This window comes from Oncorhynchus mykiss, chromosome 11, assembly GCF_057628025.1.
Source record: "Oncorhynchus mykiss isolate SJ-2025 chromosome 11, ASM5762802v1, whole genome shotgun sequence".
In the NCBI taxonomy this organism is placed as follows: domain Eukaryota; kingdom Metazoa; phylum Chordata; class Actinopteri; order Salmoniformes; family Salmonidae; genus Oncorhynchus; species Oncorhynchus mykiss.
In genome coordinates this window covers 60674288-60692152 of record NC_143032.1, presented here as the reverse complement: position 1 = coordinate 60692152, position 17865 = coordinate 60674288, and the positions used below count along the sequence as shown (strand labels likewise).

The window sequence follows — 17865 nt, the reverse complement described above, 5'->3', positions numbered from 1 at the left end:
TAACAGCCATAATCCAGATATTTAGTTGTTTTAAAAACCTGCTGACAACTACCATTTTACCTTCCAAAATACAGAAGAACAAACAGATGACCATAAACATTTATTGCTCATTTGACATACACTTATTACATGGAGGAACCACAGTAATCTTTACTAAAATATATTAATAGATTTGAATGTATAAATGTGTTTATTACAAATGAAAGCACAGAAGTAATCATAAGAAAAGCTCCCAGAAGCAAAATAAGAGTTCCACATACTGTATACTGTACAGCCCCCTGTCCATTTTCAGCTTTGGAAAGTAGCCTTCCTCTAAAAATTCAAGGTGATAATTATTTGTCAAGTACAGAGATTCCGTTTGTGTACCAGCATCTTCACCAACATCCTTTGACTGCATAGCCAGTTTTATATAACCAGTGAGAGAGACATTCAGTGGCTAGGGAGCACGTAGAAGAGATGCAAAGAATAATTTGTGATGTGCAGATTGCTAATCCCCATTGAGTGAATTTTCAATTGTACATAGATATATTTTTTTAAATGCATAATTATACTTCCTTATGACCATGTGTATAGCTAAACTAGTGCATGCTTTAATGATGGGAGCTGTTCCTCCTGTACCAGGGGTTAAATTGATCAAATCTAGAATCAAACACTAACCTAAACAGGGTTGCCTGAAAATTCTCACCCCCTGGTCTTACTGATGATCATTTGGTGATATGAAAAGAGTTGAGCACAGGACCACAGTCCCACTTAGAAATAAATCAAGCTATAGAAGGAATGACAACCTGGAACTAATACAGAGACATTGAGCAGGACTTAATGTGTGGAAATATGTTCTTATCCGCATAATCTGTGTGCCAATGTCTCCTTCCTTTCTTACACACCAACCAACATAGAAAATTACAGCAACATGAGGCTGTCCCAGATATGGGCTAGTTCAATATGTTGCTGTCATTTTGTGATGTTGCAGTGATCCTGTCCATACTAATACAATTAGTATTTTTAATATACAGTAGGCTATAAGTAAAAAGTTCAGACAAAATGGCATTGCTGCAATAACAAAAAGTTTTGCATGATTTCCTCATATTTTCCCTTTCAGTTTTTAATACCATTATGTCCACGAAAACAAAGAATCCCACCTTGGTGGCATATGATGTTTAATCTATAAAAGAAGAATAGAGCATGTCTCCTTCAGAGGCAGAAAGCACTGAGGGATCAAATCAGGCTGAAGAAGAGAGGAGCACAAGTTCCAGTTTGGCAAAAGAAAAGAGGGACAGAGGTACGGTTGGGAAAGTGGATCGTCTGGTTGGAGGCAGCTTAAAAGGACCCTGTGTTCACTTCATATGATGGCAGTTTGTCTCAGATCAACCCGACCATCCAGCATGGAGATGTCCTTCTTTAGCCTGCATCAATCTACCTGAACTGCAATGATAAGACAGACAACACACATATTTGAAATAGCATAAGAGTATTTTGTATTTGGTGAAGCATAAGAGTTAGTTGAGATTTTTTTAAATGTGTCATTATGTGGCAGTTTCTTTAGCAAGTACTACCCTAAACATGAACACAAATCCAGCCATTTTGGCTCTTACCATATTTTTAGGTGGTAAGTTGGGTTTCTGAGCCAAGGCAGGTTTCCTCATGATGCTAGGCTTGGAGGGTTTGGGTGAGGAGGGCTCAGAGGCAGATGAAGGGGCCAGGCCATTGCCCTCTGAGAGGCCTGCTGCTGGAACACCTGCTATATCATAGTGCTTCTTCCTGAGCTCTCCCAGACGCAGACGCTCATTACCCAGCTGATTCTCTAGCTCCAACACCTTCACCTGAGACAAACATACAGTTGAGAAAGGTTATTTTCACATAGAACACACACATGGCATGCAGACAGGCTCAAAAAGACACACACAGGCCTGGTGACTCACCTGCGACTCCATTTCCTCCATTTTTAACTTGATGAGGGACATTCCAGAGAAGTCCATGGTATCTGCAGAAAAAAGGGAAACGCATCAAACAGCCATATGACTCATAAGGCCTGAGAAGATTCACATCTGTTTGTTAAGACACACAACCAACCACACTAACCCTTGTCCTCTAGGTTCTCCTGGCCTGTCTTGGTGGAGGCCACCACGTTGGCCGCCATCTCGTTCACACGGCGAGATGCCTGCTGGAGAGCTGTCAGTTTCGTACTGTTGCGGTCTGCCTTTACCTAAATGCAGAAGGAGAGAGGGAGAATGAAGAAAACAGTGATAGGGACACACTTTGAATATATGAGGAAAATAGAATAAACAGATATTGGCAAGGGAACAGAGTTAAAAAGGTTGTGTGTTTGTTTCTCACCTTGGAGGAAGCAACCAGCTGTGCTGTACTAGCAGCGATCTCGTGTGAACAGACGATGAGCTCCTCATATTTACCAGTGTGCAGCACCACTTTATCAGCAGACTCACTGTGGGAGAAACCAGACAAACATCACACCATCATCCCGTCCTATAACATGAGGGATCTCTAGGTCACACACACAAATAACCACACTCGGATAAAAAGTTAAGGCGACCCCCTTTAATGCACTTACACCATCTGTGTGGCTCCCCATCCCACAGCTTTGGAGGCAGAGATGAGTCCCTCAGTCCAACGGGAGTTCCTGGCGTAGAATTCCTTAATAGTGGCTGCACCCTAGAAAGAGAAGACCAAGTCTAGCAGTGATCAGGACACTACTTTAATTTTTTTTTAAATAAAGTAGTAATGCGCCAAATTCAACAGCTAAAAATGCTTACTTAACCAACAATGCAGTTAAAAATATGTATATTTTTAAATATTTTTTTTTTAAAGAGTTAAAGAAAATATTTACTAAACAAAAAATAAAGGAACATAAAAACATATACAGGGGGTACCGGTACAGAGTCAATGTGCGGGGCTACAGGTTAGTCCAGGTAATATATACAGTACCAGTCAAAAGTTTGGACACACATACTCATTCAAGGGTTTTTCTTTATTTTATAATTTTCTAAATTGTAAAATAATAGTGAAGACATCAAAACTATGAAATAACACATGGAATCATGTAGTAACCAAAAAAAAAAGTGTTATTTTATGTTTGAGATTCTTCAAAGTAGGCACCCTTTGTCTTGAAGACAGCTTCGCACACTCAACCAGCTTCATGAGGTTGTCACCTGAAATACATTTCAATTAACAGGTGTGCCTTGTTAAAAGTTAATTTGTGGAATTTCTTTCCTTCTTATTAATGCGTTTGAGCCAATCAGTTGTGTTGTGACAAGGTAGGGGGGTATATAGAAGATAACCCTTATTGGTAAAAGACAAAGTCCATGTTATGGCAAGAACGACTCAATTTAGCAAAGAGAAACAACAGTCCATCATTACTTTAACCCTTGTGTTAGTCTTAACATTCTGTACACCCCCTTGTCCTAAGGGTCAAAAATGACTTGCCTTCACAAAACCCTTAAATTAAGCAGCTTAATTGAATTTTAAACCCCAACTCTATTTTGCATGAAGAAACAACCTATCATTCATCAAACTTTGTGAATATCTGGGTTTTCCCTCTTCACAATGCAGTAAGACTGCATTTAAATCAGTGGACACCACTTGTTTTTATTACCACACACCTGTCATAATTGTTTTCTTTACTAATGTAGAGGATTATTATTATTATTGCTAAAGGTACTGCATAGGTGAACACTTTTTTTTAGAAAGAGATAGGCTATATAAGTGCTAAGAAAGTAGCAGAAACGTGCAGAAAGTAGTTTTGAATGCATTTTATTGAAAGGAAAAAATATGTCTTGAACCTTTTTGGCAACATAGTGATATATTCTTATATACTCTACAATGAGGAATTCAACTACAAAATACTATACTTCTCCCATTTTTTAACAATTGCCCACACCCACAAGGTGTATAAAACAACAATAAATAAAATAAGATAGATTCAAAACAAAAACATAAAGAACATAAATCAACTCTAATTAGCACATGTAGGACAGTTTGCAAGTGTCTGTGCATGGACTTTGCAGATTTAATTCTCACATGTCCAGCACATAGTATTTGTTTTACAGTCCTTTGGGGGGCAGATTTGGAATATCCTCCTCTTGCCTGCCCCAGCTGGATCTGGATGAGATTCAGCCCCCTGAACAGCTTTCACAAGCGCTGCAAAGGCTGCTGTGCGGGGGAGGTGCTCCCTTCTTTGAATGTGTGGGGTTACAAGTGCCTTTCCCAACTGCTCCAGGAACACCCTCCTCTTGTTCTGCTTATCAGGCATCCACGTAGGGTTGATCTTGTTCCATATCACAAAGGCATTGTATGAGGACATATCAATGATGTTACAGAAGATGGCCAGTGGGCAGCTGTAAGTTCCAATCACCTTGTCATCCACACCTCCTTTGTGGTTGTAGGAGGACCACATTCTTGTTCCTCTTTGGGAGTCAAGAAAATAGAGTGGTGGTGGGCGTGAAGGCAAACTTTGATGAGAGGGCCTCTCTCCCCCTTGTTGCAAGCAGTGCAGGGGGAAGCTCAGGCTTGTTCTTTCTAACTGTGCCAACCATGGTGATCTTCTTCAGGAGCTGCCACTAGCTGTTAGCCAGCCTGCCAGCATAGTGGAGTCTGCCACTAGCACAGTCAGTGTAGTCAGCTCAGCTATCCCCATTGAGACCGTGTCTGTGCCTCGACCTAGGTTGGACAAAACTAAACATGGCGGTGTTCGCCTTACAATCTCACTAGGATATAGACCTCCTCCATTCCTGTCATTATTGAAAGAGATCATGATACCTCACATCTCAAAATAGGGCTACTTAATGTTAGATCCCTTACTTCAAAGGCAATTATAGTCAATTAACTAATCACTGATCATAATCTTGATGTGATTGGCCTGACTGAAACATGGCTTAAGCCTGATGAATTTACTGTGTTAAATGAGGCCTCACCTCCTGGCTACACTAGTGACCATATCCCTCATGCATCCCGCAAAGGCGGAGGTGTTGCTAACATTTACGATAGCAAATTTCAATTTATAAAAAAAAGAAAAAAAAGAAGAAAAAATACATTTTCGTCTTTTGAGCTTCTAGTCATGAAATCTATGCAGCCTACTCAATCACTTTTTATAGCTACTGTTTACAGGCCTCCTGGGCCATATACAGCATTCCTCATTGAGTTCCCTGAATTCCTATCGGACCTTGTAGCCATAGCAGATAATATTCTAATCTTTGGTGACTAATATTCACATGGAAAAGTCCACAGACCCACTCCAAAAGGCTCTCAGAGCCATCATTGACTCAGTGGGTTTTGTCCAACACGTCGCTGGACCCACTCACTGTCACAGTCATACTCTGGACCTAGTTTTGTCCCATGGAATAAATGTTGTGGATCTTAATGTTTTTCCTCATAATCCTGGACTATCGGACCACCATTTTATTACCTTTGCAATTGCAGCAAATAATCTGCTCAGACCCCAACCAAGGAACATCAAAAGTTGTGCTATAAATTCAGACAACACAAAGATTCCTTGATGTCCTTCCAGATTCCCTCTGTCTAACCAAGGACGCCAGAGGACAAAAATCAGTTAACCACCTAACTGAGGAACTCAATTTAACCTTGCAATACCCTAGATGCAGTTGCACCCCTAAAAACATTTCTCATAAGAAACTAGCTCCCTGGTACACAGAAAATACCCGAGCTCTGAAGCCAGCTTCCAGAAAATTGGAACGGAAATGGCGCCACACCAAACTGGAAGTCTTCCGACTAGCTTGGAAAGACAGTACCGTGCAGTATCGAAGAGCCCTCACTGCTGCTCGATCATCCTATTTTTCTAACTTAATTGAGGAAAATAAGAACAATCCGAAATTCCTTTTTGATACGTTGCAAAGCTAACTAAAAAGCAGCATTCCCCAAGAGAGGATGGCTTTCACTTCAGCAGTGATAAATTCATGAACTTCTTTGAGGAAAAGATCATGATTATTAGAAAGCAAATTACGGACTCCTCTTTAAATCTGCGTATTCCTTCAAAGCTCAGTTTTCCTGAGTCTGTACAACTCTGCCAGGACCTATGATCAAGAGAGACGCTCAAGTGTTTTAGTACTATATCTCTTGACACAATGATGAAAATAATCATGGCCTCTAAACCTTCAAGCTGCATAATGGACCCTATTCCAACTAAACTACTGAAAGAGCTGCTTCCTGTGCTTGGCCCTCCTATGTTGAACATAATAAACGGCTCTCTATCCACCGGATGTGTACCAAACTCACTAAAAGTGGCAGTAATAAAGCCTCTCTTGAAAAAGCCAAACCTTGACCCAGAAAATATTAAAAAAACTAAATAGGCTTATATCGAATCTTCCATTCCTCTCAATTTTTAGAAAAGGCTGTTGCGCAGCAACTCACTGCCTTCCTGAAGACAAACAATGTATACGAAATGCTTCAGTCTGGTTTTAGGCCCCATCATAGCACGGAGACTGCACTTGTGAAGGTGGTAAATGACCTTTTAATGGCATCAGACCGAGGATCTGCATCTGTGCTCCTAGACCTTAGTGCTGCTTTTGATACCATCGATCACCACATTCTTTTGGAGAGATTGGAAACCCAAACTGGTCTACACGGACAAGTTCTGGCCTAGTTTAGATCTTATCTGTCGGAAAGATATCAGTTTGTCTCTGTGAATGGTTTGTCCTCTGACAAATCAACTGTACATTTCGGTGTTCCTCAAGGTTCCGTTTTAGGACCACTATTGTTTTCACTATATATTTTACCTCTTGGGGATGTCATTCGAAAACATAATGTTCACTTTCACTGCTATGCGGATGACACAGAGCTGTACATTTCAATGAAACATGGTGAAGCCCCAAAATTGCCCTCGCTAGAAGCATGTGTTTCAGACATAAGGAAGTGGATGGCTGCAAACTTTCTACTTTTAAACTCGGACAAAACAGAGATGCTTGTTCTAGGTCCCAAGAAACAAAGATCTTCTGTTGAATCTGACAATTAATCTTAATGGTTGTACAGTCGTCTCAAATAAAACTGAAGGACCTCGGCGTTACTCTGGACCCTGATCTCTCTTTTGAAGAACATATCAAGACTGTTTCAAGGACAGCTTTTTTCCATCTACGTAACAATGCAAAAATCAGAAACTTAGTCCAAAAATGATGCAGAAAAATTCATCCATGCTTTTGTCACTTCTAGGTTAGACTACTGCAATGCTCTACTTTCCGGCTACCCGGATAAAGCACAAAATAAACTTCAGTTAGTGCTAAATACAGCTGCTAGAATCCTGACTAGAACCAAAATAATTTATCATATTACTCCAGTGCTAGCCTCCCTACACTGGCTTCCTGTCAAGGCAAGGGCTGATTTCATGGTTTTACTGCTAACCTACAAAGCATTACATGGGTTTGCTCCTACCTATCGCTCTGATTTGGTACTGCCGTACATACTTACACGTACGCTACGGTCACAAGATGCAGGCCTCCTAATTGTCCCTAGAATTTCAAAGAAAACAGCTGCAGGCAGGGCTTTCTCCTATAGAGCTCCATTTTTATGGAATGGTCTGCCTACCCACGTGAGAGACGCAAACTCGGTCTCAACCTTTAAGTCTTTACTGAAGACTCATCTCTTCAGTGGGTCATATGATTGAGTGTAGTCTGGCCCAGGAGTGGGAACGGAAAGGCTCTGGAGCAACGAACCGCCCTTGCTGTCTCTGCCTGGCCGGTTCCCCTCTTTCCACTGGGATTCTCTGCCTCTAACCCTATTACAGGGGCTGAGTCACTGGCTTACTAGGGCTCTTTCATACCGTCCCTAGGAGGGGTGCGTCACTTGAGTGGGTTGAGTCACTGATGTGATCTTCCTGTCTGGGTTGGCGCCCCCCCTTGGGTTGTGCCGTGGCGGAGATCTTTGTGGGCTATACTCGGCCTTGTTTCAGGATGGTAAGTTGGTGGTTGAAGATATCCCTCTAGTGGTGTGGGGGCTGTGCTTTGGCAAAGTGGGTGGGGTTATATCCTTCCTGTTTGGCCCTGTCCGGGGGTGTCCTCGGATGGGGCCACAGTGTCTCCTGACCCCTCCTGTCTCAGCCTCCAGTATTTATGCTGCAGTAGTTTATGTGTCGGGGGGCTAGGGTCAGTTTGTTATATCTGGAGTACTTCTCCTGTCCTATCCGGTGTCCTGTGTGAATTTAATGCTGTATGCTCTCTCCAATTCTCTTTCTTTCTCTCGGAGGACCTGAGCCCTAGGACCATGCCTCAGGACTACCTGACATGATGACTCCTTGCTGTCCCCCAGTCCACCTGACCGTGCTGCTGCTCCTGTTCTGTCTGTGATTATTATTATTATTATTATTATTATTATTATTATTATTATTATTATTATTATTATTATTATTATTATTATTATTATTATTATTATTATTATTATTATTATTATTATTAGACCATGCTGGTCATTTATGAACATTTGAACATCTTGGCCATGTTCTGTTATAATCTCCACCCGGCACAGCCAGAAGAGGACTGGCCACCCCACATAGCCTGGTTCCTCTAGGTTTCTTCCTAGGTTTTGGCCTTTCTAGGGAGTTGTTCCTAGCCACCGTGCTTCTACACCTGCATTGCTTGCTGTTTGGGGTTTTAGGCTGGGTTTCTGTACAGCACTTTGAGATATCAGCTGATGTACAAAGGGCTATATAAAAAAATTGATTTGAGCTGCTGGCTGATTTCAAATCAGTAGAACACCTATCAATTTCTCAGTGTGTGTGTGTGTGTGTGTGTGTCAATTACTGTATAACTGCTGGGTCAAAAAATGAACCTAAGACAATCTTTGTACCCTGGTGGTGTACAGTTTTCATGGAAATATGAACAAAGGCGATGTTCCACATTTTCTAATGTTGGAAATATGAACAAAGGCGATATTCATAGATATACATATTCTAAAGTCAGTAAAATTTCAAGTAAAAATAATTAAATTTAGGGGGTTCTCTGCTGTTAGACATAGTGGCGGCTCAATTTTTACCCTTAAGACAACACAAGGGTTAAGACGTGAAGGTCAGAACTTTGAAACTTTATTCAAGTGCAGCTGCAAAAACCATAAAGCGCTATGATGAAACTGGCTCTCATGAGGACTGCCACAGGAAAGGAAGACGCAGAGTTACCTCTGCTGTAAAATATATGTTCATTAGAGTTACCAGCCTTAGAAATCTGCGCCTCAGATTGCATCCAAATAAATGCTTAACAGTTCAAGTAATAGTCATCTCAACATCAACTGTTCAGAGGAGACTGCATGAATCAGGCCTTCATGGTCGAATTGCTGCAAAGAAACCATTACTAAAAGGACACCAATACGAAGAAGAGACTTGCTTGGCCTAAGAAACACGAGCATTGGACATTCACCCTGTAGAAATCTGTCCTTTGGTCTGATGAGTCCAAATTTGAGATTTTTGGTTCTAACTGCCGTGTCTTTGTGAGAAACAGAGTAGGTGGAAGGATGATCTCCACGTGTAGTTCCCAGCATGAAGCATGGAAGTGGTGATGTCATGGTGTGGGGGTGCTTTGCTGATGACACTGTCAGTGATTTATTTAGAATTCAAGGCACACTTAACCAACATGGCTACCACAGCATTCTGCAGCGATACACCATCCCATCTGGTTTGCACTTAGTGGGACTATCATTTGTTTTTCAACAGGACAATGACCCAACACACCTCCAGGCTGTGTAGGGGCTATTTGACCAAGAAGGAGAGTGATGGAGTGATGCATCAGAGGACCTGGCCTCCACAATCACCCAACCTCAACCCAATTGAGATGGTTTGGGATGAGTTGGACCGCAGAGTGAACGAAAAGCAGCCAACAAGTGCTCAGCATATGTGGGAACTCCACGCCCCTCTCCCCACAGGTGTGATTACTACCTCTGAGGGTTTAGAGCTTGAGGTAGTCATAACCATCATGCTAGATTACGGAGACGTAATTTATAGATCGGCGGGTAAGGGTGCTCTTGAGCGGCAAGATGTCCTCTACCATTCGACCAGAAGATTTACCACCAATTCTCCTTATAGGACACATCACTGCACTCTATACTCCTCTGTAAACCCGTTGCAAGACCCACTGGTTTATGCTCATTTATGAAACCGTCTTAGGCCTCACTCCCCCCTATCTGATATATCTACTGCAGCCTTCATTCTGCACATTCAAACACCCGTTCTGCCAGTCACATAATGTTAAAGGTCACCAAAGCACACACATCCTTGAGTCGCTCGTCTTTTCAGTTTGCTGCAGCTAGCGACTAGAACGAGCTGCAACAAACCCTTCAACTGGACATCTCTTCATTCAAAGACACAATCATGAACACTCTTACGGACAGTTGTGGCTGCTTTGTGTGATGCATTGTTCTCTCTACCTTCTTGCCCTTTGTGCTGTTGTCACTGCCCAATAATGTTTGTACCATGTTTTGTGCTGCTACCATGTTGTTATGTTGTGTTGCTGCCATGCTATGTTGTCGTCTGTGTGTTTTGTCCTATATTTTCCATTTAATAAATTTTTACTTTAATTCCCCGCAGGAGGCCTTTCACCTTTTGGTAGGCCGTCATTGTTAATAAGAATTTGTTCTTAACTGACTTGCCTAGTTAAATAAAAAGGCAAAGGTTGGATACTTTGAAGAATTTAACATACATTTGGATTTGTTTTAACACTTTTTGGGTTACTACATGATTCCATATGTGTTATATCATGGTTTTGACGTCTTCACTATTATTCTACAATGTATTCTACAATTATCCTACGATGTAAAAATAGTAAAAATAAAAGAAACCCTTGAATGTGTCCAAACTTTTGACTGGTACTGAACATCTAGGTAAAGTAAAGTGACTATGCATAAACAAACAGCAAGAATTTCTTAGTTAAATAAATGAACAAAAAGAGTAGCTGCAGAGTAAAAAAAGGGGGGGGGGGGGTTCACTGCAAATAGTTCCGGTAGCCATTTCATTTACTGTTCAGCAGTCTCATCATGGCTTGGGTGTAGAAGTGGTTAAGGAGCCTTTTGGACCTAGACTTGGCACACCGGTACCACTTGCCGTGCGGCAGCAGAGAGAATAGTCTATGAGAATAGGTCGGCTTGAGTCTGACAATTTTTAGGCAGGAAGCTTGGCCCCAGTGATGTACCGGGCCGTACGCACTACCCTCTGTAAGCCCTTGCGGTCGGATCCCGAGCAGTTGCCATACCAGGCTATGATGCAACCAGTCAGGATGCTCTTGATGGTGCAGCTGTAGAACCTTTTGAGGATCTGAGGACCCATGCCAAATCTTTTCAGTCTCCTGAGGGGGAAAAGGTGTTGTCGTGCCCTCTTCACGACTGTCTTGGTGTGTTTGGACCATGATAGTTTGTTGGTGATGTGGACACCAAGGAATTGAAGCTTTCGACCTGCTCCACTACAGCCCCATCAATGTGAATGGGGGCGTACTCGGCCCTCCTTTTCCTGTCGTCCACGATCATCTCCTTTGTCTTGATCATGTTGCGGGAGAGGTTGTTGTCCTGGCACCACTCTGACCTTCTCGCCGTTGTCGGTGATCAGGCCTACCACCGTTGTCGGTGATCAGGCCTACCACCATTTTCACAAAGTTTTCAACGTTAAATTCTAAATGTCAAGACTCACCCTCCCTCCCTCAACAATCTCCTTCTGTAGGTCGGTTGATGTCAGGACCAGTAGATGGATGGCCTGAAGGAGAGAGGAAAGGAGGGAACGCAGTATTTAGGATTTCGATCAGACCTTTTGAGTAAGTCAATCAAAACAGTAAGTAGAATAGCAGCCATCTTACCTTCATCAGGTCTGTGCAGCTGTAGAGGATTCTATGAAACAAGGAGTAATATCATGATGAGTTAAAGGGGAAAAATGCATTAAGTATTTCAACTAAAATACAGAGTAAGTCAAACATACTACTGACCGTTCATTGACCTCAAGTTTGACGCCAGAGGTGTCCTTTCGTGCCTGATTCATCATTTCCTTTAGATATAGAAAAACAGCAATTGAGAAATGTGGATAAAACCTGGGTATGAATACAGATATATTGTGTAGACAGTGTTGAGCTTGTGATGTCATTCCCCTCTACAGTGGGATGTTCTACATGGTTGTGATCCTCACATCGATTCTGCGCACTGCCTCCTCAATGGCTGCTGATGTTGCTGCCATCTCCTTGTCCACCAGATCTCCCAGCTCATCCTGTCGCACATCCACGCCTTTAGGTCGCAGCTCCTAAACATTGGAAGAGGAGATGAGATTAAGAAAAACAGTAAAAGGACAGGGATAAAAATTGAGAAGACTGCCCAGTAGTCCATTACCTCCCCCAGCCTCAGGATCTTTTGGACCACAATGCGAATGGAGGCCGGATCTGCCCTCTGGAGAGAGGCCTTGGACTTGAGGTCCTTCAGGAACTGCAGACTATGAGTGGCACAGCCCCTGCAATTCTCAGTCAGACCTGCAGGGTGCAAAAGTGCAAGATACACACTGACACTAATCACATACCAAATGGATTCAATATCATATTTCAGTAAAATTCCAATACGATACAAGATCCATTTCTAACAGGAAACCGTTCTATTTGAAGAGAACATCCTTACGGTCGGCGTGGTCGGTGGGAGCCATGTGCGCTGTGGCACTGCCGTTGATGATGGTGTCAGCAGCCAGGTGGGAGAACTGGGTCAGGGCCCTCAGCAGCCCACCAACATCTGGTAAACAGAGGAAAGGATGCATCACTGCCAGTAACACAGCCAAGCTCTGTCACTAACGAGCACTCATGACCATTATCACTGGGTTTGCTCAAAGACGACTAATTATATAAAAAACACTGAGCACAAAGTAATGAGCAACTCACCTCCCATGTTTGTCAGGTAGTCTGAGTGACCCCTTTTCACTTTGTCAATGGAGCCTAAAGTGGCATCAGCCCGACTGACAAGGTAATCTGTTGTGGTGGAGAGAAAGATAAAAGCTTGAAAAGCATTATTTTTATAAATTTACACACATGCATGGATGAGTCATCTTTCACTTTATATTCTAAGTGATATGAACAGCATCTCTCTGTGTGTATGTGTACATTCACTCATTTTAACCTGGGGAGCTGGTGCAGCGGATGTGCAGGGGGTCATCCAGTTTGGCCACAGCATCCTGGATGATGCTCTCAGCCTCAGAGACCGTTCCCTGCAGCAGAGAGAACTGCTCCTCCAGCAGCTTCTGCTGCAGCTGCTCCTCACGGCTAGACTACACAGATGCAATGAGACAGTCAGACATACGGTCAGAGGGAAAAATAGATGGGCACAGACATACTAATGGTTTATCTTATATTGTGCAGACAGCCAAATTGTTCAATGATTAAAGAAAATCTGTCACTTTGCAATGCACAGTCTGAGTAATAGGGGATTTGAACAGCAGTATAGCTTTTGTCTATTTTCTTTTTTGCAATCAACAAATGACAGACAAGACAAAGCAGCTGACTGAACTCTGTGCGGTGCTGTCCTGACTGACCTTCTCCTGCAGCCTGCCCTGCAGCTCTCCCAGCTCCCTGGTGCTCCTCTCCCTCTCCTGCTGCAGGGATGACTGCTGCAGCTGTGCAGCATGGCGCAGGGCTGACAGTGCTGCCTCCTTCTCACTCACAGAGTGCATCAGACGTTCCTTCTCCGCCTGCAGGGCGGACATGGATCTGGTCTGCTGTTCCCCCACCTGGGAGAGAGGGAGGAGGAAGAGAGAGAGGGTAGAGAAGAGACAGGAAGAAGGCAGATAACAGAATAATGGGTACAGAAAATACTTTTTTGATGTTTGTGAGACTTTCATGTGATCACTTCCTCACACAGTGCAGGTTCCTAAAGCCTTCACAGACAATCCTGATTTGCAAGTCTGGAAAGTGGGGCGATTCTTTTGCATCTAGTTTTGCATGATGGTGAATCACATGAGTCCCCTGTGTAGTGGAGGGAACCCACTTTATTCAGTATTTACTGCATCATCACCACACACCTTCTCGTTGCTCTGCAGAGTGCCTTTGACACGTTCCACTTCTGCCTTCTTCTCCTCAAACTCTCTTTTAAGCTTCTCCATCTCAAACTTCTGCTCCTCAAGCTGCAATGATAAAACAATAACATTATTCAGTCATTTAGATAAAAGGTTAATACAGTACTGGATCACCAATTCTAATACTCAATAACATTAACCTTCATGTCAGCATCCTGTTTGATGCGATCCACCTCAAAAGCCAACTGCTGCTTAGTCCTCTCCACCTCCTCCTGAGTCTGCTGGGTGGCTGACAGCATCTTCACTGTGTCTGCACTCTGCCAACACAATGTCACATATACATTGTTAAACATTCTCTTCACACTATACAGAAAAATAATGCTCAGTTGAGTCTGAGTCTATATGGATTGGCTCCCCCTTGGGTTGTGCCGTGGCGGAGATCTTTGTGGGCTATACTCGGCCTTGTTTCAGGATGGTAAGTTGGTGGTTGAAGATATCCCTCTAGTGGTGTGGGGGCTGTGCTTTGGCAAAGTGGGTGGGGTTATATCCTTCCTGTTTGGCCCTGTCCGAGGGTGTCCTCGGATGGGGCCACAGTGTCTCCTGACCCCTCCTGTCTCAGCCTCCAGTATTTATGCTGCAGTAGTTTGTGTCGGGGGGCTAGGGTCAGTTTGTTATATCTGGAGTACTTCTTCTGTCCTATCCGGTGTCCTGTGTGAATTTAAGTATGCTCTTTCTCTCTTTCTTTCTCTCTCTCTCTCTCTCTCGGAGGACCTGAGCCCTAGGACCATGCCTCAGGACTACCTGACATGATGACTCCTTGCTGTCCCCAGTCCACCTGGCCGTGCTGCTGCTCCATTTTCAACTGTTCTGCCTGTGATTATTATTATTTGACCATGCTGGTCATTTATGAACATTTGAACATCTTGGCCATGTTCTGTTATAATCTCCACCCGGCACAGCCAGAAGAGGACTGGCCACCCCACATAGCCTGGTTCCTCTCTAGGTTTCTTCCTAGGTTTTGGCCTTTCTAGGGAGTTGTTCCTAGCCACCGTGCTTTTACACAGGCATTGCTTGCTGTTTGGGGTTTTAGGCTGGGTTTCTGTACAGCACTTTGAGATATCAGCTGATGTACGAAGGGCTATATAAATACATTTGATTTGATATGAGCATATGTGGAGAAAACCACAATGAAAACAAAGGTGAGTGAGGTTCCTCATAAAGGTGTACCTTCCTGAGCAGTTCCGCATGGCTAGACACTAGCTCAGTGTGCTTCTCCTTCAGCTTGTTATAGCGCTGCTCTGTGGCCTGGGCTCTTGCTGGGTAGCAAAGTGGGGGTCAGAGACAAGAGGGAGACGTCAGTGTGTGTTCAATACAATGTGATTGAACATGTATGCCAGACTTAGTGAGTGGCTTCTCTTACTCTCGGCCTCTCCGAAGGTGGCCTGCACACTCTCATGCTCAGCATTGCGGCGGCGTGTGGCCTCCAGCTCCATGCGCAGCTGCTCGTTCTCCACCAAGGCACGCTGTTTCTGTACCCGCTGCTCCTCCAGCTCCGCCTCCAGACTGTTGATCTGGGACTTAAGCTGAGTGATGTAGCGCTGGGCCTGCAGGAGGGAGGAGGTAGGTAGTCAGTCAGTCACCATAGTAAACCTCCCCTAGGTAGATGATCACTACCACCACAGGACACCATGACATGGCACTAGTGGATGAGGGCCTCAGACGGGGGAAACAAGTGTTGAGTGGTACAAATTATTTTTTACAAAATGTATACAATTTCAGGTTAGGGTGGCTCAATTCAATATCACAGGCGTAAACTTTTAGCAACAGTTAAGAAACAGGCCACATTAGGAGCCAGCCATTTGCAGAAATTGGGGTCAACAGTACATTTCACACTGTGTCCCAGACACATCTTCTGGTCTTCTCTGACCAGACAGACATCATTTCCCATTCTGAGACAAGCTGCCACATTCCACATGTCACGATTCATCTTTGCATCCACCCAACACATGACCTAAATTCCTCTCTCCTTTACAAATCAACCATGTCTACCACTGTCAAAACTTGGTTATCAGTGTTTCCCTTAAGTACACGGAGTAGCCAGCCAAATAGAAAAAGTAGCCAGCCAGGTGTCCCCAGGCTTTTCATAATTTATCTGCAGATAATTGCCAAAAGGTATACCAGTACGCAAATTAGGGAGATCAACTTTATGCAGTCATTTTGACACCTTTTATAAACGAAACACTTGCTGTTCGGTCGTCAACCAAAGGACAGTCAATAGCCTACACGCCATGACTCCGTGGCTGGCTATAGGAAACACACAAAAGAAAATAAATAAACAATAATTAGGCTATGTGGATTTTCGACTCACCCCTTACATTAAATGGGATGGGCAGATTTCTCTTGTGCTCTCCAGCCATGTAATTTTTTTTGACTGCAACCTACCACAGCGCACACCAATCATAAAGGTACAGGAAGGTGGGACAGACAGCAGACTGTAAACCAGCAGTGTTTCCCGGTCATTGATCGCTTTGTGACTGACAGGTGCCTGTCCTATCAATAGATAGCTAGAAGATGTATAGCGTTCATTTTGGCAGGAGAGGGCTTGACAGACTTTTCTGACTAGTGAATAGAAACTTAAATGAAAAGTAGTAGTTATTTTTTGAAGTGGGGAAAAGTAGCTTGGTGTTTAGGGAAAACAATGTGCTGGTTGCTCTTCCATGCCGTCCCTAGGAGGGGTGCGTCACTTGAGTGGGTTGATGTGATCTTCCTGTCCAGTTTGGCACCCCCCTCGGGTTCGTGCCGTGCCATGGGGGAGATCTTCGTGGGCTATACTCAGCCTTGTCTCAGGGTAGTAAGTTGGTGGTCTGTTGTTATCCCTCTAGTGGTGTGGGGGCTGTGCTTTGGCAAAGTGGCTGGGGTTATATCCTGCCTGGTTGGCCCTGTCCAGGGGTATCGTCGGACGGGGCCAGTGTCTCCCGACCCCTCCTGTCTCAGCATCCAGTATTTATGCTGCAATAGTTTGTGTCGGGGGCTAGGATCAGTCTGTTATATCTGGAGTATTTCTCCGGTCTTATCCTGTGTGAATTTAAGTATGCTCCCTCTAACTCTCTCTTTTCTCTCTTCTCTCAGAGGACCTGAGCCCTAGGACAATGCCTCAGAACTATCTGGCCTGATGACTCCTTGCTTGTCCCCAGTCCACCTGGTCGTGCTGCTGCTCCAGTTTCAACTGTCCTGCTTGCGGCTATGGAACCCTGACCTGTTCACCGGATGTGCTACCTTGTCCCAGACCTTCTGTTTTCAACGATCTCTACCGCACCTGCTGTCTCTAACTCTGAATGATCAGCTATGAAAAGCTACCTGACATTTACTTCTGAAGTGCTGACCTGTTGCACCCTCTACAACCACTGACTATTATTATTTGACCCTGCTGGTAATCTATGAACGTTTGAACATCTTAGCCATGTACTGTTATAATCTCCACCCGGCACAGCCAGAAGAGGACTGGCCACCCCTCAGAGCCTGGTTCCTCTAGGTTTCTTCCTAGGTTTTGGCCTTTCTAGGGAGTTTTTCCTAGCCACCGTGCTTCTACACCTGCATTGCTTGCTGTTTGGGGTTTTAGGCTGGGTTTCTGTATAGCACTTTGTGACATTGGATGAGGTATAAAGCCCTTTTGTTAACAGGAATAATGAACCCTTAAATAGTATTATCTGAGGTACAAGTCATTTGTTTTTAGCTAGGTATGACATCTGTAAATTCTGTTTAAAGGAGTTAAAACTCATGTCTACTTACCTCTCCTTTGACCCTTTCCAGATCTGTCCTCAATAGCTCCAAGTCCCGCTTGAGGTTCTCAATCTGGATATCCCTGTGGACCAGAAGACATACAGCCACTAACCTTTAAGATA

The 17865-nt window shown here is 43.7% G+C and overlaps 1 protein-coding gene across 3 annotated transcripts in view; it reads right to left on the bottom strand.

Moving 5' to 3' along the window:
* Positions 1 to 87: 87 nt before the first annotated feature.
* hip1rb (huntingtin interacting protein 1 related b) overlaps positions 88 to 17865 on the bottom strand; it is a 40509-nt gene continuing 22731 nt past the window's right edge. For all 3 annotated transcript variants that reach the window (XM_021621595.3, XM_021621596.3, XM_021621597.3), the window contains exons 13-32: positions 17753 to 17825; positions 15384 to 15567; positions 15191 to 15279; positions 14164 to 14280; positions 13970 to 14071; positions 13484 to 13678; positions 13072 to 13219; positions 12837 to 12923; positions 12583 to 12690; positions 12304 to 12440; positions 12107 to 12217; positions 11910 to 11968; positions 11784 to 11814; positions 11621 to 11683; positions 2567 to 2667; positions 2335 to 2440; positions 2080 to 2203; positions 1920 to 1981; positions 1593 to 1820; positions 88 to 1422 (exon numbers count right to left, since the gene is read on the bottom strand). In XM_021621595.3, the coding sequence (XP_021477270.1) occupies positions 1414 to 1422; positions 1593 to 1820; positions 1920 to 1981; positions 2080 to 2203; positions 2335 to 2440; positions 2567 to 2667; positions 11621 to 11683; positions 11784 to 11814; positions 11910 to 11968; positions 12107 to 12217; positions 12304 to 12440; positions 12583 to 12690; positions 12837 to 12923; positions 13072 to 13219; positions 13484 to 13678; positions 13970 to 14071; positions 14164 to 14280; positions 15191 to 15279; positions 15384 to 15567; positions 17753 to 17825 (2134 nt within the window). In that variant the 3' untranslated portion in view covers positions 88 to 1413. The remainder of the gene's footprint in view (positions 1423 to 1592; positions 1821 to 1919; positions 1982 to 2079; positions 2204 to 2334; positions 2441 to 2566; positions 2668 to 11620; positions 11684 to 11783; positions 11815 to 11909; positions 11969 to 12106; positions 12218 to 12303; positions 12441 to 12582; positions 12691 to 12836; positions 12924 to 13071; positions 13220 to 13483; positions 13679 to 13969; positions 14072 to 14163; positions 14281 to 15190; positions 15280 to 15383; positions 15568 to 17752; positions 17826 to 17865) is intronic.